A 25,981-nucleotide genomic window follows, 5' to 3' on the forward strand; every position below is an offset into this window, starting at 1 on the left:
TTCTTTTCTTTTTTTACTTTCATTAAAACCAATTTCAGGGTGATGTTCCTCTTTAATATATGGTGCCCTTAGATGAAAAAGTGCAGTCACTTGAAGAATGAATTACAAACATCTCCACGGGATTCTCTTTCAGATCAATGCTCTAAGGCTTTGGTTGCAATTGACAGGAGCTTCGCATTTCATAGTCACGCATGGCAAACTAGACTAATGAACACATCAATGTCTTCCATGGTACCCATGCTCTGACCAATGTATGTTTTCTGAAGGACTGAAGTACCTTCTAGAAGAAATTTACTCACCTTTACAAGGTGTTAGTTTTATGTTGCAATGTTGAAGATGATTTTCCTTCTATCAATGAACAAAATGAGTGATGCCAAGTTTGTTGTAGGTGTTGAAAGCACTTATCAGACTGCTTACCCTAGCTCTAACACCTAATGGCAGTTTACAGAAATTATTCACATAATGGCACTGATTTGCTTATGTAATCGATGTTAATTCCAGCACCAGCTGCATTTTGAGTTTTGTGCTGTACTGATGTAAAAATTGGGATCTTAGAACACTAAAAACCATTAAGGGCATCACCAAACAACTTGAAATCACCAAAGTGTAAAGTAGAAATCCTTTGACAGAAAAAGGTAGGACAGTTTTACAGGGGTTCAAACTTAAAAAAATAAAACATTCTATTTGTTTGAAAAAAAAACACACACTTGTAAATCCCTACTGATTTTGAATGAACATGTTCTCTATTTCCATCTATCTTTGATTGAACCCAACAGACAGTACTGACATCGTTGATGGCAAGCTGAAGCTGATCCTTGGTCTGATATGGCTCCTCATCCTGCATTACTCCATCTCCATGCCGATGTGGGATGATGAGGGTGATATGGATACTGACAAGAAGAAGCAGTCACCCAAGGAGAAGCTGCTTGGATGGATCAATGGCAAGGTACCTGATAAGCCAATCAACAACTTCAACAAGGATTGGAAAAACGCCCAGGCCATCGGAGCACTTGTTGATGCTGTGGCTCCAGGTATGTCACTTCTTTCTGTTGTAGTCCAGGGGCCCCGTTTCATAAAGGACTTGCAACTGTTGTAACTTTGCCATTATGGCAACTACCATGGTAACCTTGATTCTGATTGGCTGCTGAGCCCTGTTACCATGGTAGTTGCCATTATGGCAAAGTTACAACAGTTGCAAGTGCTTTATGAAACGGGCCCCAGGAGATGGTAGACTTGTGAAGTGATAACTAAAATCCTTCCAGCTGCAAGTCGATGATGTCTTACTCTCTTTTGTCAACCAGAAATTTGGTATTATATATGTCATGTGCTTTGGTGATTTTTTTCTTCAGCAACAAATTCTCAAAATGCACCAACGTCAGTATCCCCCCTATATACAGGTGATGATAATGTGGGAAGAGAACAACTAACAAGGATATTTTTGTCAGAAGTGATATTCGGAGCACTCACACTGAAACGATCCATACCAAAACAATTATATCTCACCTGTACCTCAGCATTCATCTATAGTGGGATATCAACTGACATGTATCTTGCAATAAGGAAATCATCTGGTTGGATGAAATCAGGATGAATACTAATAGATGGGGTGTTAGTTTATCGTGGAGAAATGAAAAAGGTTATATAATTTGAGAGATCCCTTACAGTAATCTGTAAATCTTCTGGAACATATTGCCTAACAGAATTGTTTGGAACTTGAACAAAGCTTGTCGGAATTACAGAATTTGAAAGTCAACATGTTAGCATGATTTATTTCGTCGCTGAATCCACGAAGTGGCACAACGTCCCCAAATCACGTGAAAAGTAAATTTTGAGTATCTTTCTGTTTTAGTATTCAATTTTAAGTATCTTTCAGCTTTAGTATGCCTTGGCTATGGTCTATCATTTCACCGAAATTTTTGAACCAAATTCTCTGTAATTAATGAGATAATTAAAGTGAAAAAACGACACTAGCCTCAAAATCCGTTGTAAAATAATCCACGAAATGGCACGCACGTGCGCGCGGTTTCTACGCACGCTGAAGTAATATTTTCCACAAAACGACACTTGTCATGCTTGTGTTTGAATCACTGCTATGTCAAGATTTGATGTTCCTTCGATAAAATTTTTACATGGGAAGAAGGAGTAAATACCTGGCTAGTGGTATGTGCATTCTTTATTCTGTTAAACCTCACAATCCTATAGCAACTGGCAATTGAAAATGTAAAAATCTTTAATTGCGTTTATCTCGAAAAGTGATTTCGCGCCTCAACGGTCGCGTGTGCCACTTTGTGGAATCGGCAACGATTTGTTCAATATTCTTGACACTTAAATTGTATGGCTTTCTTTTATCTGAATATTCTGAATATTCAACAGAACTCTTTTTAGAGGAAGAATCTTAGCAAAGTTTTGTTTTATTCCTAAAGGTCTTTGTCCTGACTGGGAGGATTGGCAACCGAAGGATGCTCTCAAGAATGCCACAGAAGCAATGAAACTGGCTGAAGATTGGCTCGATGTACCTCAGGTAGGTTTATTCATCAAAATCTTCATTAAAAGATGCAACCCCTCCATCCTTTCCCAGTATATTACCAAAGACCTCTCCCAGAGGAGCCTTTCGAAGGAGCGTGGCAGATTGATTAATTTCAATTATGTAAACCATAAAAACAATCATATCATCTAAATATTATAAATATTCCTGCATTGTCCATGGTTCATTAGTATGATCATTCTGGTCAATGAAGGTATCAGTTCTCCTAGATAAAGAATTCAAATGCTGCCTGCTTTCCATAGCTGAGATTGATTGGATCAATAATGATAATACAGCCCAATGTCATTCATACAAGGAACATTACACTTGAGCCATAATTTGCAGGAGTCTAGCTGGATTGGTCAGAATGGCAATACTTCTATTCAACATGCAGGAGAGGATTTCATATTGCTATGATAGATTTTTACATTTTGCTCTGTGACTCCATGATAACAACTGACCATTAGCCATTTTTTTTCTAATCAACGATAATAGTAGTTTCTAATGAATTTAGAAATTTCATTTGAATTAAGAAAAAAAAAGTCAGGAAGCAAGTCTCAGTTACATTGTTTAACAGATCATTAGCCAGCTCTCGACAACATTTCCTGTAAAAAAAAATGGTGTTAGCCAAACAGGATGATAATATCATCTAACATAAATGTCTCCAACAACCATATTCACATACTGCAGTTGATACCAAAGTTAACAAACAATATAATTTTTAAAAACAAATTTTATTTTTCTTTTGGTGGGGGAGGGGATCCCAAAAGTGAGACAAGGCAAAAATTGAGTGATTTTATTTTAATCAAGAGGAACAAGAATCGATATTGGTTCTTACCTGACATGGTGGCTCAGTGGTAAAGCGCCTGCTTCATGGTTGGAAGGTGGTGGGTTTGAACCCCAGCCTAGTCATGCCAAAGACTTATAGAAATAGATCTGACATTTTTTGCCAGGTACTGCGTGTATGAGAGTAGAAATAGGAGAAGGGTAATAATGACATACTAATAGGGCTCAGGGAAGATAAGATCAGCTAATTTGGATGATTAGCTGAAGTGATCACCATGTGTAAATAAGAGTTATTAAAGAAAACAAAAATCTGCCAGTCATGTGGACAAGGATGACGTCTTGTTTTAAAATTAAAGTATATAACATCAATAGGAGATTTCTATGCTCGACTAATATGCATTGCTGTGGGATTTTATTGTTCATAAAATAATAAAGAGAGATATTGAATAAACTTGCCTATGTCAAATATTAATGCTGATTCTAGGGAGCAATTCAACACAATATCTCAATTTTTATATAAAGAATATTCATTTTGCTACTGAAACTTGAGACAAGCTTAAAAATCATTATAATTTTAATACAACATAGTAAAGGGGAATCCAACCCAAATAAAATTTTGTTTTTATAAGGAAAAGAAATATCAGAAAAGTTGATAGGTGAAAGTTTGAAAAATATTGGACAAACAACAAGAAAGTTGTGAATTTTTAAAAGTTGTAAATATTGGTAATCACTATACCCATGGAGACTACAAATTGGCCGCATATGGGATGTCATAGTGATGTAAGGCAAGGACTACTCTTCCATGTACTCCAATACATGTTATGGCTAAAATGTCATTTTTCCCAAAAGTTTTATTTCAAATTATATTTTTCTTTCATGAGGGCATGAAACAATATACTATCTGGGTTATATTTAGATAACTGCTTCAGGGGATTTGGGTACTTAGGAGAAAACCACAAATCCCTGATAATAAAGTACATGGCCTATGGGAAAATTGTCCTTTCCCCTTGTCATAATTAACTTTCCCAGTTGCCAATTTGAAATCTACATAGTATTAGTGATCTCAATTTTAAAGCAGCTATAACTTTCTTATTGCTTGTCTGATTCTTTCACACTTTCACCATTCTGTTTAATTTATTTTTCTACTTCCCTACACAACATTTTATGGCCAAGGCTGGATTCCCCTTTAATGACAAAAAGAGAATTAATCAACATATTTTATTCATTCATGGGGTTTGCAAAGGATGTTTTAGATGATGGCTGTGTAAGTATATTAACAGCGCCTTTTTTATTGAAGATTCTGCTGTTTTTAATTGATCTGTTTTTTGTACCTTTAACCATTTGATATCCTTGTTATGGGTGGGTGTGATCTGTTCTCATAGGAAACCGATTATCTCTTACACCTAGGCAGGATGCAGGCCCGCATCACCATGGCAACGATGAAACATCTGCTTCTCTGATTTCCTTGGAGATACAGAGAATGAAAAGACAGAGTTTGTTTCCTCCCAAGCATTCATGCCTTGTTTGGTCACATCATCTTATTGGTTTACGTTCATTTTTAACGTTGGTTTGCTATGAACTGGCTTCTATTCAATTCCCTGTATCCTCACAAAATATATCATGCAAATGATTGTTTATTCTGTTTGCTAGGGCTGGAATTCCAAAGGTTCACTAAATATTCAAAAACCTATATATTCATCTTAAATAATTTTTTAGTAATAAAAGCTGTCTGTGGTTATAGCAGCAAAGATGTTTAGAAGCACTCAAAAATTGTTTTGAAGACTGGAAAGTTTTTTAAAATCAAGATTGTACACCTATGATTTAGCTGATACCTTTCCAACAAATACAGTCATGCACATTTTGAATTATTTTGCATAACAGGTATTTTACATCAAATTCTTTGCAAAAGACATCATCCATAGCATGATATTGTGGCAAAATCAATAGTAGTAGTAGTGATAAAATGTGGGGGAATGGATTCAATTTGCCTATGTCAAATTCTAGAAACCATCTCTTCAATCTTGGCAAAATTCAACTGAGAAGATGCAAAATAACGTATTGTGTGGTTATTCTGGTCTGAAATATGGCTCTGACTTGGATGATTATTTGACTTATGGAAAGTAGACAAAGGCAGACCTAACTTTAGAAATAATAATCATTTGAGTAGGACTGGTTGTTTCTCCTGATCTTGTCAAGATTCAGTTGTGTGCTTTATCAAACGAGACATAAAATATGGGTTTTATGAGAAAACAAACACGATCAGAACCATAGGAGAACTACTGTGTTGAGCTCTACAAACTCACTTACATTCTTTCCCACCCCATTCAAATATGAAATATGATTCTTAAGGCCAGGTCGCCCTTTGCCTTTTTTATTGGCCTCCATTTTATTGGAAGTGTTATCCCCAGGGCACTGCTAGACGTGAACTCTTATTGTCAAGGTTTGTTAGCTAGTCTCATTCCAAGGGTATGTATGCTCTATATATGCAGAGCTATGACCAAGCAGTGAAAAATTATCAATCAAGACCAGCCTTAAGAGACGATAGGCAAGTGGTCTTTATGAAGTTTCCTGTCAGCACATGCTGAATTACTAAGGGAGAAAACAAAAACTGAACTCTAATCTTGTCGGTCTTAGCTTGGGGCTTCGAAAGAAATAAAAAACTTGAGCACTCTGCGAAATGGATATCCATGGGCACTAAATTCCTATGGACTTACAAACACACAAAATGTCACAGGATGAGTCAGGGGCATTGCTGTGTCAAAGTGTCAGTTGAAATGAAATTGTAAATGATTTTTTGGATTCCTATCATAAAAACACCCCAAATAAATTCATTGTATAGGTCTACAGATGATCCTTAAGATCAGAAAAGCAAGTTTGACTATACTTATTTTCATGCACACGAGTTCTTTAAATTGAAGTGATACTAAGTGATAACTTGCACATTTACATGTAGTTTTGATGACAATTGATCCTTAGACCTTAGGATGTTCGTGCACAATTACTGTAGCTGTGTGGTTATTATTGTAGTCTTCAGAAAGTTATTCAAAAACACGAGCTGGAAGAGAAAAAAAATCCCTGTAAGATAGAAATTATGAGAATAGTTGCCACAAAATGTTTACTTTAGTATGAGTGATTAGATATGGAAGGAATGGAACAGCCGATAATGAAAGTTGAAGTATACTCAAATCTCAATGTACTTTGCTCTTCATGATGTTGCTAACATAAGAACTTTGGGGTGGGCGTTAGGAACGTTTGGGGTCGGACTGTGTAGGTGTGGAAGTATGTTTGGGTACACATACTTTAAACTTTACAGAACCATAATTCACTGCGGGTGAGACAAAAGGTTCTGTCTCATAAAGTTGAAGTATGAAAAAAAAAACATGGCTGCCATGTGAGCCTGGCATGACTCTTGTATCCACTGAGTGGATGCATTTACAAGACAGAGAAGCTTGGATTTGGTCAGGATGTCACACTATATCTCGTCATAAAAATGATATACACATTTGAGACTGATGTTTTAACCCTATATTGTGGTATTAGGAATGTGAGGGTTAGTGTAAAAAGAAATTTTTGTTCATGTTTGAGATGGCAATACACGATATTCAAATTTTTGCAATTTATTTCTTAAAACACTATTCTTTATACCAACAAATTCAACTTCAGGTAAAACTCTATAATAGTAAGTTTATACGCATTGGTTTATCATGTCTCCAAAGTTTACTAGAATATTAATTGGTTATTGGACATTTCTTTCAAAAAATATTTGTTTACTTTCACTGTTGTTGCAGTTATGATTTACATCAAATATTTCACTGTTTATGTTTATATATTATGTTTTTACTTTGTAAATCTTTCTCAATTCAGCCACTGGCTGCGATGAAATGATAATAAAACCTTCAATTCAATTCAATTAAAAAACAATAATATAAGTAGCTTGGTAAAGGGCGTGAAGTTTGACTCAGGAGAAAATTTATATTATTTTTGTTGTGATTCATGTCATTTCATTCAGATAATGAAATGATTTAATAAATATCAGTCATACTCTGGTTTCGGACATTCTTTACTGATATTCATACGCCTTCATGAATGCTTGTCTTAGCATATTTCATAGATTATCATTTGAGTTACATTTAAAACACACAGAAAACACAAATTGTATTTCTAAATCAATACCACATCAGATATGTAAACTCCTACCACAGTTAATTGAATATTACATGTTATTAACCTACTATTAATGTCATAAAGACATAAACAAGTAGGTCTAATATTTATGCTTTCATATCTTCTTTGGAAGCTGTTTGATTTTAGCTGAAAATTCGCAGGTTTTGGGAAGTGCCAATATTATATTTTTCGTTGATAACAGAACCTACTATGCAAGTCAATAATGTGTGTTCATGAAAATTAATATGATATCCAACTTTCCAGTAAATGAATAATGTAAGGACAGTTTGGGTTTTGCCTGAAAACTTTGTTTAGAATTAGGCCCATATATATTCATGAATTATCCAGTTCAATTTGAACATAATCTGTAACAAATATAAAAAAGATTAGACAATTATATCACATTATGAAATTTTATGTGTCTCTATGGGCTGAAATGTTTCATGTTTCATCTGATATAACATTCTCATTTCACTGTGTTGCAGTTTAAAGTTATTAATGTTTGAAAGTCAAGAGGCAATGCTGTATTGTTACATTATATTTCTATATTAAAATTTTATATTCACATGGCCAATTTAGTTCCTTACCCCTATGGTCTGCCAAAGTGAAATAAGGAGGAATACGACAGTAAATACATGATGTCATACTATTCAAGGGGGGGATGGCAGTGGCACAATAGTGTACCCCACCCCAACCCTATAATTGATTAATCTCTAAAGAAAGGAGTTAATTTGTGTGGAAGGTATAGAGTGATGCGCAACATTCCAGAAATCTGATAATCACCTACACATATCAGACCAGGATATCCACACTCTATTTCTATCAAGTTGGGGCCTTACATAAATCAGGTTGGCCATCATCCTGACAAGTTACCATGGCAACATGATCATATCAACCTTGCATCAATCATATATCTTGGTTAGTGTCTTAGTAGCAAGTAAGCCTACAGGATCCTCTGCATGTTAATGTAGGGGATGTTCGGATATGTTAAAGTACTTGAAATACTCCTATATCCTCCTCCTCGTTCACCTATTGCACTGCAAGGTCAAAAGCAACTAGACGAGGATATGTTGTATTGCCATGACAATAACAAATCCAGCTAGACAAGGAACATTACCAATAATCCCAAGACAGCTTATAAAGCTGGCTGTAGGATTATATCCATAAAGGAAATCAAATTACATCTGTTTAAGTAGCGTGTACATTCTGTTTGATTATAACTTAATCTTTTTGACCTCCAATGGACCTATGCTCCGTGGATGTGCTATGAGACATAGCTTGAATGCCTTTCCTTAATGGGAGCACATACACACCAAGTACAATACGGTTGGAACATAACCTATGTAGTAATGGCTGCAGACTGGTACACTGTACTCTCCCATCCTGCAAAATATACATGATTACATTGTGGCAAGAGGAAAATTTAGCCCTCCAATTGGAAGGAAAATCAACCAAAAGTTGTGAAACCACCCCCAGTAAATTACTATTAACTCGCTTCATGGGCAGTTTTTAAATAGCAAAAGTAGAAGAAAGAAAAAAATCCCCATCCGGAAAATGTACCCCACTGCCCTCCCCCCAAGTTCACCCAGGTACTGTCATTTTTTATAACTTAGAAAGTCAAAAGGGGCCTAAGCTTTCGATCCTAGCAGAATCTTCGTCGGAGGCAAATTTTTTTTATAACTGTTAACACGGATAGTCTAGACCAATATAATCCATGCTGTGATATATTGCTTCATAGGATATGGGCAATTTTTATGGAAACCCACCAGGGATGACATCATCATTCCCCCTCTTTATTTTGGATCAAAGTATGTCTTCTTAACCTGTCTCTTGCATACATTCATATATCAGTGTGTGAATATTGTCATTAATAGGTTTAGATATAAAATTCCTCTTATTCCATATCTATACACTTCCTGTCAAAGCATCCAACGACAATATCCTTGGCACCAAGGTCCATGGTGTAGGTCCCCAAATATATTTTAGGCCAGATGGCATAATGAGCAAAACATTTTGAGGGGGCTAGGTATGGTGCATAAGCGAGCAAGCAAAAATTTCAACATTTTTATTACAGAAATCAAATTTTGTGACGGATTTTAATATAATAAATATTCAGAAAATATTAACATATTTCCCTCTTCTCTCTTTCTGTTTCTCTTTTTTTTTCTTGGTCGTGATTTTTTATTTATTAATTTTTTTTTTTTGGGGGGGGCAAGCACCCCAAGCCTCCCCATCTGTATTCCAGTGTTTTATGCCAACAAATTTTGTCCATATTGATTTGCATTTCCACAGAATTTATGAAGAACATACCACTTTGATGAGTATCAATCAGGCTATTAATTGATTGCAAATGTTGATTGCAAATTTTCAACTGGAAATTATTTTTGTGCATTCAGTTGATTTTCTTGGAATTTTGAAACAACACAAACACGATAGACAGTCACTGCATACTAGCGCTCTGATATTATTTCGGTTTTTCCATCAATTTCTGATTTACCCCCCCCCCCCAACACACTAGATAGTTTGACCCAAGAAGTGTAAATGATTGCTCTTTAGAAAAATGCCCTCACATTCCAAATAAAGCCCCCCCCCCAAAAAAAAAAAAAAAATGGCTGAAATGTAGGACCAAAATGCTGAACTCTTGTCTCATACATTTTTCTGTGCAAGGGCATAAATTCTATTTTGGTGATTCCAAAATCTTCCAGCACACAATCTTATTCCTGTGTACATTACAATTTCTTTTAGGCATGTTATCACAGAATTCAACACTATGGGCGTAACTAAACATCAATATCTTTAATGATTTGTTTTTTTATTTCTCATCTATCATATGTGCAGGTGTTGAGACCAGAGGACATGATCAACCCTGCTATTGATGATCTTAGTATGATGACCTACCTATCTGCCTTCCCTAAAGCCAAACTCAAACCAGGAGCACCACTCAGACCCAAGAGTAATGCCAAGAAGGTACAAAATGTATGTAAGAAACCCTTCATTGTTCGCATGAAGGTGTGACGTTTTTTCAGCTATATCAGCAGCATGGTGACGCGACCAGCTGACAGCACACAGGAATGACGAGTCAAAAAGGTTCCATTCTGTCATGTAATCAACTCTTTTGCTTGAGTTGGAGGGATATATAATGAAATCATCTTAAACATTGATTTAAAAGTCTGTCTTTGATGGGGAGGGTGGGGGGCATGAAAAGTGGTGGAATACAGTATTTGAAAGAAAGAAAAAAATTGAGAAAAACTAAATAGGATTTTTTCTTTAACAAATTTTCTTATTCATTTAATGATTTTCTTTTTGTTTGGGACATGAATGCACAGATAGGCAAGTGAAGAATATTCAAAACCCATCTTTGATATGAAATTTTGAATCGACCTTTTTTTTCCAGAAAATTTCAAATAAAATTATTTTAAGATAATGGGGATTACAAAGAATCTTTTTGACTCAAACCAAGCACAAGGATTGAAGCTGATGATGTAGAGATCATTTGAATATCAATAAATCATTCTAGGATTCGATAGTAAGAATGATTGCTGGCTGTAATTAACATAACTAATGCCTTCAGGCCCTCTGCTCAATTTGGTTTTTTGATATTGATGTGATTGGTGGGGATTTTTTCACCTGATTGCTAAGAAAGCATGAATGCTTGTAAGCAAGCAACCAGAGGACCGACGGCTTAAGGTCCTCTCCGAAGGACCTGGTAATGAGGATTAATGCCTATTTGGAAGAAAAAATAGAAAAACTGAAGATATTTGTAGTGTTTAATTTCCAAGGATCAGAGGATGGAATGGTAACATCTATGCAAGTGTAAATAGATGACCAACACATATTGACAGACTGACAGATATACACAGACAGATAAATGAATATCAATGTTTTGAATGACACAGAAAGAAACAAACTGGTAAGGCCATCAGGTTGGGTAACTAAAATGAAGGTCTCCTACCATAGTAGTAGTAGAAATCAAACTTTTCACTTAAGTTCCAATAAATGGTCAGGTCTGAAGTTGATATACACCATGATGTTTAATAACTAAACCTTTGTGGGACACCATTTTTGCTGAAGAGATAATTGGGAAGAAATTTGCCTAGTTTTAAATGAGACATGTTTTTTAGTTCTGGTATGTCACAAAAATGGACCTAAACTGATGGACTGATCCATATAAACGTAGGCAGATGAACAGATACGTTTAGATACATTACAAATGTCAAAATGATAAGATGAAAAAAAAGTGACAGAAAGATACTGTTAGCGACAGTGATGCACAGATAGAAGTAGTATGATAATCGAAGATGAACTGACATATACATGAGCAGATACTGACATACAATTTCACAGACGGCCAGGCAGATGGACGAGTGGTACATTTCAAGAAATTTCAAATCAATTTTTAATCATTTTAAGGTCGTAAAATCAAATAAAACTCGTTAAATTAATTTGCAAATGATTGCTGGTCTTCTTCTCATCAACAAGTAAAAATTGATTAATTATTTAAGTTAAAATCAATTTATCACTCGTGAATATGCTACTAAGATATTCAATTGATTATAAATATTTTCTTGCACACTCACACGTATACATGGCGCTACATGTAATAACAAATATGAACATTTTGTCTTTAAGTCAAATTGTTTTAAACATGAAGTGTCAATGATTTTAGTGGGTTAATAATGGTGTATGAAATTTCTGAAGAAATTATTGATTTAGACAAGTTGATACAAGATGACTACTGTAATTGTCTAATCAAATCTAATACAGTGTAAACTTAAATTAAAACAACCCCCCCCCAAAAAAAGGGCAATGTATCAATTAAAATTCACCTAGCTAGGTATCCTAAATGCCAATGTCTTTTGATGTGTTCCATTTGAAGGGAATGAATTTCACATCACATGGAAAATACGTATGTTATTGTCGTGTACACATTGTATGTGTTTTATATGCACTGCACCTGTTGTTATTGTATCAGTGTTGTATGTGTGTCGTTGCTTGTGTATTGATCTAGGCATGAAAAATTAAGAAAATATTCCAATATAGACATAATATCTCAATTTCATACTATATGACTCCATCTCATATAATTCAATTTAATGTTTCTAAGAGTAAGATATGATTGGATTTGATTGGATTGATTTTAACAGAGTGAGTAGCATGATATAATGTCAATATTTTACTCTCTTGCATTGTGCAGTGTAACACTTAGATACATGTAGAATTAGAGAGTTAGGGCTTAGATTTTTCATACATTACAATTTACATTTGAATTGACCAGAATGTTTTAAGAAATTAAAGAAAAAGATATAACATATTTCTGAAGATATACAACATTGAATTATCATCTAGATGATAGGTGATATTCTTGGTCTTTTTTAAATGTAGTATAGAGTAAGCAAATATTCATGTTGTTTTAGTACACTATAGGGTAGTGAGTGTGGGATATTTGACGCAATCAGCTTTATATTGAGTTTGATAGGAAAATAGATGAAGATGATGATGATTGAAACGTTATTTTTAGATACACAAAACAATGTGAAAACACATTTTTTTCAATTTTTATTCCTTTGTACTTTAAATTCATTTCGACACAGGTAGAAATATTCTAGGAAAATGAATTGATAACTTTATCTACGTAGGGGCATTTTTTCCTCTTTTATGATCAATTAGATTTGTAATTTCCTGAATTAGATATAGCTATGTGTGCTGTGTAGTTTTACCTGTCTTTGGAAATCTTTCTGATTTGGTTCTAACTTATTTCTGTCTATTTTTTCCCCTTTTTTGCGGGGGCTCTTTTTTTAAAAATCTGCTTTAGGTGCGTGCCTATGGCCCCGGTCTTGAGGATGGTAATGTCATTTCTAAGCCTACTGAATTCACCGTTGAAACATTCGGTGCAGGCAGTGGGAACGTGGAAGTGCTCATTAAAGATCCGAAAGGCAACAAAGTAGAAAACGCCATCAGAGCAAACAAGGACAAGAAACAAACATACACCGTAGAATACACTGCCAAAATTCATGGAAAACACACGGTGAGTAAAACACAAAAATGATGTGCTAATTAAAAGAGAAATCTGTCCTTTAATTGATATCCATAAGGATAAAGTGCAGCATTGAAGTTGAAGTTTCTGCTGAAGTAACTCCTGTAGGAACTCAGTTGCTGAGAGCTTTTCGCTGCATAACACCAAGCTAGTATAACCAATTACGTAGGAAAATTTTTACTAAGTCTAAGTTAATAGTCATAGTGGCTGACCTTACAGACAACAGAAATTACTCGGAGAGTCTTTCTTGGTTCAAGTGGAGAAAATGGCCAAGTGGGGATTCAAACTCAGGACCTCATGATCATGATTCCAACACTCTATCCACTGAAGTAACAATTAGCATTTATCCTTTTTGAAATTCATAAAGTATTCCTCATAAGATTTTACAGTAATTGCCAAACTTGGTTCCCTAGTCACATATTCATAGTAGTCATAGTATATATTGTCAAACTGACGATGGCGTATTATAGAACTAGAAAAGAAAAACTATCCATTTTAATGGAGAAATAAACATTTCTTTAGACTGGTATTTTGTTCCCTTTCTTGAAGTCAATCATGTTAAGAAGACCACTGCGGCAATCCAACTGTGTCTCATTCAGTGATTCCTTTTACAATTAAACACCTTGAGATATTTCATCTTTTATTTTTTTTTAAACTTTCCTTCAAATTTTTCATAATCAGATGAATGTCTGTCAAAGTTCAAACTCTCAATCAGAGGATCGGGTCTAAAGATCATTGATATCATTCTCTTTGTTAGATCACAATCACCTTCAAAGGAGTTGATATACCTAAGAGTCCTTACACTGTCAACATTGGTAATATCACATCTGATGCCAGTAAGTGCTCTGCTAAAGGACCTGGTCTGGAAGTAACCGGTGTCATCCTCAACCAGAAGACATATTTTGAGATCTTCACTGCTGGTAACCATTACCTTTTTAATTATCAATGTATCTATTTATCCATTGCTTTTTGCAATTTCTCTTTATGAATTGAATTATACATCTATTCATTGATTTACTTATATAGTGAATTATAATCTTATTTATTATTTGTTGATGTATGTATTAAGATTTTACTCATTCATTTTATTCTGTTGATTTCATAACCATTCATTTAGCATTTATTTGATTGTTTTTTCATTCATAAATTCATTCTTTATTTACTTAGATATAAAAAAATGACAGTGATTTGAATTTATCCATCAGTATAATCTGTGGATATTTAGAGGTCAAATTAACCAATTCCAATTATAAAACGGTCCACTGCTGTCCAGTAACTGACCCCCCCCCCATAACAAACAAGAAATAGCCTAGTATTTTGAAGACTTATTAGTGTAGATAACAAGTCATTGTTTTATGAGGAATACTATGAAATTAGATAGTTTGGATTCAGAAATTATGGGAAATTACACATTTTTGATATGTGTCATCTGTACCAGCGATACACAGTCAGATCAGGAGGGTCATATGAAATTCAAAGTCAGTTTATTTTACAGATCAGTATTTTAAAAGAAGATTCCTGATGTTACTTTTCTAGGTGCTGGAGCCGGAACACCAACAGTGATGATCTTGGGACCTGACGGTAAGGAAGTGAAAGCTACAATGACGGATAAAGGCAAGGGTGTGTATTACGTTGAATACACACCAACTACCGTGGGTAGCTACAAGGTAGAAGTCAAGTTTGCTGGTGCTCAGATCCCCGGAAGTGTCTTCAATGTTAAGATTGCTCATGGTGAGTTCTAGGCGTTACCTTTCACTTGACATTCAGTCTGTTGATAACCAATGAAAATGGTGTTTATTTATATATCAAGCTTCGATAGGATGTGCAAGAAGATTGGTCTTGAAACTGCTCCTAGATCTTTGCAATGTATCCTTCCTGGTTTAGTTCATAGTTTCTATTAGTATAAATTCACTGGAATGTAGAAATAAATACATTTTAATTTTGTATTTATTCATATCAAATAATTTTATTATTAGAGAACAAGTGGAAGTAATGAACATACTGTATGTTGTGTTTTATTTCTATTCTTACAAAGTTACTGTGTATTATAGATTGTTACACTTTTCAATTAGAAACAAAAAATACTATGTATCTTGCATATGTGCATTCCAATGCCTACAATAATAATTGAATAATAATGGTAATGATAATAATATATAATAACATATGCTAGTTACATAGAATATAAATTATGGACCTAGAATAATGTAATCATATATGAACATGGCATACCCATATGACTACCTATAAATTGTAGTATAAATAAAATAGAGACAGTATTGTTGTTAAATTTATGCAATAAGGCTGTAATGAACTAAACTATATAAAGCCTCTTGGAATCGGTATAATTCCATCCCACAACTTCAATTTAATAATTCTTGTATTGATAATGATGATGAAAAATAGTTTATTAAGACCCATAGTGGAAGAGAGCTAGTTTTCATAATGTCCACAGTACTCTGCTACTGCTCTTCAAATTGGCAACAATAATTGATTTTCTATTCAGAGTGAATAACACTTTTCATTTTCTTCTCTCACATTACTCTTTGCAGCCCTGAATTCAAGTAAAGCCTTTGCATATGGACGTGGTCTCCAACCCAAAGGACAGAGAGTCAAGGAGGAATGCATCTTTTTTGTCGACACTAAAGAGGCGGGAGAGGCAGAACTGAAAGTGCAGATCATTGGCCCTGGTGAGCTAGGCATTCTGGGATACCAAAATGGCTGCCAGTCAGGGTGGCTTTGTGATGGGTGTGATATGAATACCTGCATTGCAGTCAGTTAGATTACTTAATGATTAGTCCGGGTAGTACCTGTACAAAATAGTGGAGAAAGAAAGGGGAGAGTTTTTCATATAGATTCAAATCGATAGCAATAAAAATATGAATATACAGCCAATATGTTGGCAAATCTAAGCATTTTCCTGTTAATGTAGAATCCTCTTAAGTAGCAATATCATATACAAAGCCCCCAAATAATCTATATTGTAAATTATTCTGTAGCTTTTAGAGGGATGTAGACAACAGGGGGAAACACATGTGGGCTTGGCAATGGTGAAATTTGCAACACTGGCCCTTGCAATTGCTCAAGAGACTCTATTGCTCTTTAGCTCTATATCTTTTAAGATGAAATGAAAGAGAAAAGAACCCACACCCTGTCCTAATATTTCCCCTTGTAGGTCTACTCTTCCTGAGACTAAACAAAGAGAGAAGATTTTTCTTTCATGTCGCATTATAACTGAATCCTTATGAGTAGAGATGGATATTTAATAAGATAAAGATAGTAAACAATTGGGAATGATTTTTGATGGTGATGATGATATTGATGCTGATAATTATATTGATAATACTGATGGTGATTGTGATATGACAATGAAGATTATAATGGTGGTGATGATGATGATATGACGCTGCTAATGTGAGTGATAGTTGTGTGCAATTTTGATAAGATGGCAGTAATAATTAATTTGATATTACAGAATCTGATTTTTGTATCATATTTGCTGTTCTCCCCTATTCTGCAACTTTGCAAATTAAATGTCTGCTTTGACCTTTGGACCTAGTCAACGCATGTTTTTCAGTGATGACATTAATAAAATGTACATCACAATGCAAATAATAAGTGCATTGTGCTTTGTACATCATGGGGCATTGCGCATCTCGAGGCATTGTGTATTGTGAGGCATTGCACTTGATTTAGAGGGGTACTACAGGCCGAAAATGATATGGTTTGAGCAGGTACAGAAAAATCAAACAAAACACTGAAAATTTCATTGAAATCGGCAAGAAATAACAAAGTTATGACATTTTAAAGTTTGCACTCGAATTATAGTTTGATGGGGGTGCATGTGCCTCATGAAACCCTTAAATGGAGACGAGAACTGACTAAAAAACTAAAATAAAGGGGTTTTGGGAACTAAGAGTATACCGAGCAGTGTGAAAAACGGAACAGGATAAACTGAAGTCTTGCAATCGCCGACTCTGTATAGGTACGGTGCACTGTGAGCTAGGGGCGAGATGGAGTGAAGGGATTTGATATTTGTGAAGCCATGGGTGCTGCTAGTTTTGCGGGACAATTTTGGCAAGCCTGGGGAACGGAAGTGTTTCGTAACGGGTCTTAAGCGGGGCAGCGTGGCTACTGAACAGAACTTTTGTCATGCGTGTAATTATATAGAGAACGGGACTTGCCTGAAAAAGGGGCTCATCAAAGCAGCACGTCCTTGTACTACCAATGTTGCCCCCCCCCCCCCCCTCGGGGAGTCAGGGGGTCATTAGTGAATGTTATGTTACTGCCAATTGTGATCTGGAGCACAGACGTGAATGCAAGTGGTTTGGAATGGAGAATATACAGCAAGTGTGATACAAAATATCATGTATTATTAAGGTCCATGCAAGCTATATATATATATACATGTGCATGTGTCGATATTTTACCCCATACATTAGTGGCATTATCTTTTCCTCTCTATGAATGGAGTGTGAATATAAGATTGAGCATGGATTGGAGTGAAACTAATACTATTTCATTTTGTTTGTTAATTTGACAATGAAGATTTATAAAGTGCTTGCTATACTTACTTGTATTCTACATTTTATAAGTATACTGTTGTTGTTGAATAGAGGTTCCTATCTGTTTAGGTGCTACAGTATAAAGAAATCTTTTTTAATTAATGGTGCTTGTTTCACTTACACCTAATGAATATTAATTCAAATATATCATCTCTCACATACATTCTGGGTATATCTCTTTAGGAAGAGTTGTAATACTCATTGAAATGGATTTTGAATTCAAACTCAACGTTTATTGTGTATAGGTAGTTGACCAACTCATTTTTTTACAGGAAATAAGAAATGAATTTTTAAATATTCTCTTAAATGATGAAGACTTTGCCTATTTATACATCATAATTTAATAGATTAAAAAAGATAGTGTCATATTCTTTGTATCCTATAAAAGCATGGTGTGCATAATTCTGTTATCATAATCAGTTTATATGAGATAACAGATCTTACCCCAATGCCATATCATTTTATCAGTGATGAATTGGAGGAATTAAAGGAAAGGATTCTTATCATAAGTATAATGATATCATTGATAACAATTGAATTGAAGCAACTATGACATCAACAGGGATTATGACAATGTTACCACCAAAGAGTTTCTTCAAACCACTGTATCCATTAGGGATATTAAACTCATTCATTCATTTTAGGATACAAATGACTTATCCCTCTCAGTACTTTATAGGTTATTGGCGTCCATTCTCATTTTCGAATCATTAAAATTTTGAAACTTTTTCCTTGAATAAACATGCCAAATTAGTTTAGATTCATATCACATACACCATACAACCAGTTTGATCATGTTTATATTTCCAATGTGTCTTAGTTTACCATTTTTGTTGTCACGACGTACACATTAATTGTAAATTGAAATTAGTGTTCATATTTTATCAGATACTGTAATAAGGATACTTTAGTTTAGCACTGGTCTGTTTCATAGTAAGCTCCAATTATGTTGACTTTAAATGGTAACTAGCGGCGGAACCATTATTATGATTGGCTATTGAGCCCTGTTACCATGGATGTTTCGTTGTTTACCATAATAACAAAGTTACCATAATTGCAAGTTCTTCACGAATCTTAGTTGTATGTGTTCATGTTAGAGTAAATGTACATGTAAATACATTGTAACCAAGGGTTTCTAGTTGCTGACTGCATGTAGTCTTCATTCCAGTCTAACTAAGCCATCCTGTTCCGACTGACGTCCATTTTGTTGTGTTGATCCTGAATGCCCCTGAGACCAGCATCTGATGATCCGCTCTCTCAGTCTTGCTTCTGTGTAATAACTGGGAGAGAGGACCCCCAACTAACACCTCTCTCCCATACTATGTAATGTATAACATATGATACTAACAACATGGCATCGCTTTCTACTCAATAAACACATCTAGATTAATCATATTTTTAATCAGAAGTTGGTTTCAATTTCTAGCAAAGTCTCTCTTTCGGCACAAAATGAATGTGTATGTACATGTAGATATGTCGTTGTTTAGTTGATGACTCTGTTAACTGTTGGCATCAAACTTTGACACTTTTGTTTGTCTTATAAATCAAAAACTTTCCACACATACAAATCAGACGCTACAATCATTAAGATCTTGTAGAATCTTTCTTATACTTATAGTGATTATTAAGAATTTTTTTCAATACAATGATATTCGGCCACAAATTAATACTCAGAAAGTGATGAATTTTTGTTGGAAGGCAATGCCAAGAACGTGTATCAATGACTTGCTTTCGGTGTTTGATATTCTTTGTCACTCTCCATGTTACACGCTTGATGTTGCATGCAGGTGAAAAGGAAATATTATCGTTGAAAACTAGTCCATAAATAGTAGGTACCATTTCAAAGTGATATTGAGTCTATCAGATTGATGTAAAACTTTCTAGAACTACAACCATGGTTCATCTTTAATTTTAGTACAAACCTCTAAAGACATATATATCAATTCATCAAGTAAGTGGAATATTACTCTGCTTTATCTGTTGCTAATAAGTATCTTGTTGATAAAACTACCTTTGCCGGCTACCTGTCCCCCCCCCCCCTGGAAAGCTAATTTCCTAGTTATGATGATATGACCTAGAACATATACGAATGAGAAATGAACAATTATAACCTCTTCAAATTTTGATAATGCATAAAGTCTTTCTTGTTTAAGATATGGCATTCATATCATAAATTTATCATTAACAGATTGACATGTATCTGAATGTGTAGTACTAACCCATTTCTTGCTGTCTTTTTGTATCTCTAACATCACCCTTATATCTATCTTCCTGATCATCTATCTGATTTAAATGGTATGGTACTTGTATGTATACCATGCCTTTGTCCTCATGCTGAAATCACTTGCTATCTAGGTGGCATCGATGAACCTGTCAAGGTCACCTACAACAACGATGGTCTCTACACCTGCAAGTATTCTCCTTACAAACCTGGTCGCTACATTGTAAACATCAAGTATGGAGGACAGCCTATCCCCAAGGCTCCATTCACTGTCAACATTGGGGCTGAGCCTACTGGACCTATTACCTTTGTACGTGCCTTTGGACCTGGCCTTGAGAAGGGTATAGTCGGCAAACCCTGTGACTTCACCGTTGAAACCAATGGTGCTGTTGGAGCTCTTGGTAAGTCTGCTCAACCTGTCAAGGATCATCGGGCTATGGACTATGTTTTTCATAAATTTATCTATTATCAAGATGTTTCTAATTCTATTGAGTTCAGGATGTTTTCGATCTGCAAAGAATGTAATGTCACTTTGTGTACCTCATTCAAATCATAATTTACAGTGTTCATAAACACTTTAAAAGTGTGAATTAAGAAACTGCCGTATTAGTTTTTATGGAGATTCAGGTTTCACCTCAACTTACAATCTTGGTAAAAATAGGTTTATATCCCACCGCTGCCACCATAATGTATGACTGAAGCACCGGGATAAACTTAAGGCACCACTGATGAAGTCATGAGAAGAATATTGTTCACCTGTCGTTTGATTTTGTTGTCTCTCTACAGGATTTGCTATTGAGGGACCTTCGCAAGCTGAGATCAAATGCAAGGACAATGGAGATGGATCATGTGAAGTCTCCTACTTCCCAACTGTTGAAGGAGAGTACGCTATCCATGTTACCTATGAGGAAGAAGATATCCCTAACAGTCCTTTCATTGCCAAGGTTACACCCAATCCTGGTGGATTTGATGCAACGAAGGTATGCAGTGCAACCTATTTTCATGCTGTTAAAAGTGGAAGTTCACCCTGACGATAGTTGGTTTGAATAAAGGCAGAACAATTAGAGAAAATATTGGTTAAACTCTGATGAAAAGAATAAGAGTTATGACTTTTTAATTTTTTTTATTTGTGATGTCATATGTGAGCAACCTCTCTGCCAATCCATTTCATTATACTAGAATACTTAAAGAAATTCTGTCAAGCAAGTGAAATATCTAGCCCTGAAGAATGGGAAGAGTGGATGGTAACCTACCAAAAACTTTAAGACATGACTGTGATGATGTACTTAACAAAATTATTTTTCTCAATCATTTTCTGTGTTCAACTGTTTCTAGGTGAAGGCATTTGGCCCAGGCCTGAAACCAGACGGTATCGAGATCAAGAAGAGGACTGAATTCACTGTGGAAGTCAAGAACGCTGGCAAGGCTGAACTTGTCATCGATATCAAGGACCAATGGGGCAACAAGGTTGAAGCTGAGGTCAAGGACAACAAGAATGGAACCTTCACGGTCTACTACACTCCAGAACATCCTCTAAAACACACTGTGGCTATCACATGGGGAGGTGTTAGTATACCTGAGAGTCCCTTCAAGGTAACCACTTTACCGAATAGAATCCCCTAGAAATCCACCTGCCCAAACACCGGCATTAGCATTTTTGAACATTAATAAAATACATGTAAAACAATTCCACATTTTTGAGAAGCCATAAAATGATTTAGTAAAATAGCAGATTTTCGTTTGGTACCCCCAAGATATGCATCATGTGAGATCTGATCAAATCTGTCTATGGTACAGTGATGTCTTCTATTATTTCCTTTTCTTTTTACTATGTAATTTTAAATTTGCAGAACTGTGTGTAAATGGATAGGGAAAATAGTTCATAGATTTTAGTCAGTCATGAATTTTTAATTCAATATTAAGGTATTCTTTTATTATAGGCATGAAATATGTATTGAAGTAAGTAATGATTCAATTTTTCCTGATGTTTACAAACAGTTCTTTATTTAGTGATACTTATCCTTGTATTGTTAGGTGTCTGTTGGTGGTGGTCCGAGCAAGGTCAAGGTATTCGGACCTGGTGTAGAGCAAGGTATGGTGAAGGCAAAGACACCAACTCACTTCACTGTTGACTGTAAGGAGGCTGGAAAAGGTAATATTCTTTTGGATATTCATCTAAAATAAAAGGATTCTACTTTTTATTTGTATGTGTACTTTGAAATGCAACCAGTGTTCCTTAGCCATATGAACACCTCTCAACCTTTGTGAATTGAGTGGAAAGAATCTTTATTTTTTTTTACCATTCTGCACTCTATTTTAGATAAGCATCGTCGTGTAGCGGTTCTGATTCTTGCCTTGAAATCACGAGGGTCGTTTGTTTGAATCCCACCATGGCCTAGCTTCCTTTGGCAAGGCGTCAATCCACACTTTGCCACACTCACCCAGGTGCTAATTGGGTACCGGTAGGAAACGACCGTCATTGCGGTTGGTTTAGCAAGTGTGCACCTAACACGCTGCTAAAAAGCTATGAATCCAGTGACCTTGTAATAATTGTGAAGCGCTTTGAGTAGTCGTAGATTGATGTTACACTATATAAAAGCGAATTTTTGTTATTATTGTTATTAGATAGGAGTTTCCTCTTTTAACAGATTTTCACTGATGATGATGATCCACAGCATTTGTATTGCGACATATTATGTTAAAATTATTCATAGACACAAGCTCACCCAATTATGTTAATGACTACACATCTGCTGAGGCATGAGTTGAAGAGTTCAGTGCTATTGATTTCACGGCAAGAAGAAGAGAGGTAGTGCACTGCTATGAGTAAAACCATCCCTATTTTTCAATCAGAATGGGTTGGAAATCTGCTCATGTAGCAAAGTTTACCTGGAATAAGTTTGTAATGGTCACCAAGATCCCCTGGTGAATTCAAGAATAGGTGAAGGGGAGAATTTTTACCTAGCACTGTAGCCTGTAATTCACATCTGCTGCACCCAAGTGGTATGTGATGTGGAGACTTTATCTTGAAAAAAACCAAACACCTGGGTAATACTCTCTAGAAATTCATCATCACATATATGAAAGCTAATTGTGACATCACAAGAAATCCTCAGTGTCACAAGGAGTTTGCAGTATTATCTTTTGGAGAGTGTCATACCAGAATTTCGCTTGGGAGTCCATTCAGCAGAATAAAAGCATTCATACATGGGAGTCACTCTGTTAAAATCCTGGTTACACCCAAGAGATAGTTGGTGCTTCCTTTGTTGAAATATATGATTCAAATAATGCAGAGACAGTTCAGCAAACAGTTTTCAACATTCAACTGTCGATAGGGTGACAGCATTCCTAGCCTACATATACAAGATAATATTCTGTGTTGCTATTGCTCTTATGATTGGAATTTAAAAAAATGCTTTTTAAAGTGATTATCTTGATCTTTTCATATCTAAATCTTCCAGCTCCCATCACGGTGGGCATCAAGTCTAAGGCTGGAGTCAACGGTCCTAAAGAGAAGGAGATCCCTGTCCAGATCAAAGACAACAATGATGGAACCTATGCAGCAAACTACACCCCAGAGGCTCCTGGAGAATATGCTGTTGGAGTCAAGTACGGAGGCACCGAGATCCCTCAGAGTCCCATCACTGTCGGTGTCGTTCCTGATGTTGATGTCGGAAAGATCCAGATCACTGATCTTCAAGAAAGTAAGCTGTATGAACATCAGTTAGTTTTGCCGTGGATCTCTTGCATGGGTCATGCATGTGAAAGGTTTCTCAGAAATATTGTACTTCTTATTCAGACCCGAATGGTCACTTGGGCTTTCAAAATCAAAGTTTATAACATTGAAAAGAAGTAATTCTTTTTCTGTCTTCTGTCAAAATCTCAAAATGATGTACTGATGATAGTTTGAAATTGTAAACTTCAAACTCTTTCTTTCTGTGAAAATCTTCAATAATTCTCCTACAATGAATCAAGTAGTTAGATAGGTTTTGATTAATCATTTTAAAAGCATGCCAGATTTTTCAAACTGAACAAAAACTTCAAAATAATTGACCCATTTTGGGTTTTCGGCAGGGTTGACATATGCGACCTTTCCTTGAAATTTAGGAAAAATATAGCAGTTATTCTGGCTTATTTTTCACGTTTACACAGATGTACACATGTATGTTCTCAATGCATTTAGAAGACATCATGCCACTGCATTTATGTGTGTAATCTTACAATATAATCATCCCACTCAGGATCTTTAGAAATGAATTTTATCAAATTCAAATCAGAACATTTGGCTGTTGTCCGTCATATGAAGTTGAGACGAATAGAAGATATAATCATTGCCATACTATTTCCATTTTCATCTGTGCCATACAATGGTTGTTTGATGACATATCTATTTGAATGGAACCCCCTATCCCAACCAGTGTGATCCTCATGATAGAAATACATTGAAATTTTTGTCAGAACCATATATATCATTATATTCCAGAGTGAATTTCATTGAAGTCCCCTCCCCCTTGGTGTAACACGGCATGATGTGTGGCAGTACATGAATGTAGCTCTGACCATGCATGTTTGTTTCCTTAAACCCTTATTGCATGACTCCATTCCAGGCCTAGATGTAGGCAAAGAAAACTCCTTTCATGTCGATACTGGCAATGCTGGTGATGGAGAGCTGGAGGCTTTCCTCACGGGACCCGATGAGCAGATCGTCCCCGTTAAGGTCGTCCCGGTCGAGTCAGGTTTTGACGTCATGTTCACACCCACGGAAGAAGGTCCACACAAGCTGGATATGAAGTACGGCGGAGTCCCCATGCTGGATAAACCAATTTCCTTAGAAGCCGTTCCTAAAGCCGATGCCCAGAGGGTCTTGGCAGACGGCGATGGTCTCAAGAAAGGCTATGTTGGCAAACCCGCAGACTTCGTGATAGACATCCGCAACGCAGGACGCGGAGGATTGGGTGTTACCATTGAAGGACCAAGTGAGGCTGAAATCAATTGCGAAGACAACCGAGATGGAACATGCTCTGTCAACTACACACCAGACTCTCCAGGAATCTACACCATCAATATTCTCTTCGATGGAAATCACATCAAAGATTCTCCATTCTCTGCCAAGGTCGTTGATCCATCACGTGTGAAGACAAGCGGACCCGGTCTAACCAATGGGGCATTCATGGATTTCCCCTGCACCTTTCAGGTGGATTGTAGCGAGGCTGGCCCATACTTTGATGATGAATACGATGATGAACATGCCCTCCCAGTCAACGGTATGGTAGTTGGTCAGGATGGTGATATCCTAAAAGTGGATGTCAAACCGCTGGAAGAAGATGTTTACCAGGTTACATACTTCCCTGAGGAGGAAGGACCAGTCACTGTTGATACTATCTACTGTGATCGACGAATCCCTGATTTCCCCAAGAAAGTAGAGGTTCAGGAACCTATTGATTTTGACAAGATTCTTCTTGATGGAGCTGGATTGGAAAACGGTAAATCTGGTAACTCCAGCTGTTTATCAAGCTATGCTCACTTAATGCTCTTCATTGCATTTATATACTCATCATATATTCACCAATCTTCCTTTTACTTTTCTTGATCATCACTCATATTAAGGTGATCATGACTACTTTATTTTCTGCAGATTCTTCGATGTTTCTTCTGTCTTCAGCTTATTTTCTAAATATTTCAAGACT

The 25,981-nt window shown here is 35.8% G+C and overlaps 1 protein-coding gene across 1 annotated transcript in view; it reads left to right on the forward strand.

Moving 5' to 3' along the window:
• The first annotated feature begins 780 nt into the window (after nt 1-780).
• LOC129255845 (filamin-C-like) overlaps nt 781-25,981 on the forward strand; it is a 42,226-nt gene continuing 17,025 nt past the window's right edge. Inside the window, exons 1-13 of the mRNA XM_064096506.1 lie at nt 781-1,031; nt 2,424-2,521; nt 10,313-10,441; nt 13,287-13,499; nt 14,266-14,428; nt 15,045-15,239; nt 16,061-16,198; nt 20,429-20,695; nt 21,081-21,274; nt 21,630-21,887; nt 22,329-22,446; nt 23,756-23,998; nt 24,902-25,777. Of these exons, the coding sequence (XP_063952576.1) occupies nt 857-1,031; nt 2,424-2,521; nt 10,313-10,441; nt 13,287-13,499; nt 14,266-14,428; nt 15,045-15,239; nt 16,061-16,198; nt 20,429-20,695; nt 21,081-21,274; nt 21,630-21,887; nt 22,329-22,446; nt 23,756-23,998; nt 24,902-25,777 (3,067 nt within the window). The 5' untranslated portion in view covers nt 781-856. The remainder of the gene's footprint in view (nt 1,032-2,423; nt 2,522-10,312; nt 10,442-13,286; nt 13,500-14,265; nt 14,429-15,044; nt 15,240-16,060; nt 16,199-20,428; nt 20,696-21,080; nt 21,275-21,629; nt 21,888-22,328; nt 22,447-23,755; nt 23,999-24,901; nt 25,778-25,981) is intronic.

The sequence above is a fragment of the Lytechinus pictus genome, chromosome 3 (assembly GCF_037042905.1).
Source record: "Lytechinus pictus isolate F3 Inbred chromosome 3, Lp3.0, whole genome shotgun sequence".
NCBI classification, from domain to species: domain Eukaryota; kingdom Metazoa; phylum Echinodermata; class Echinoidea; order Temnopleuroida; family Toxopneustidae; genus Lytechinus; species Lytechinus pictus.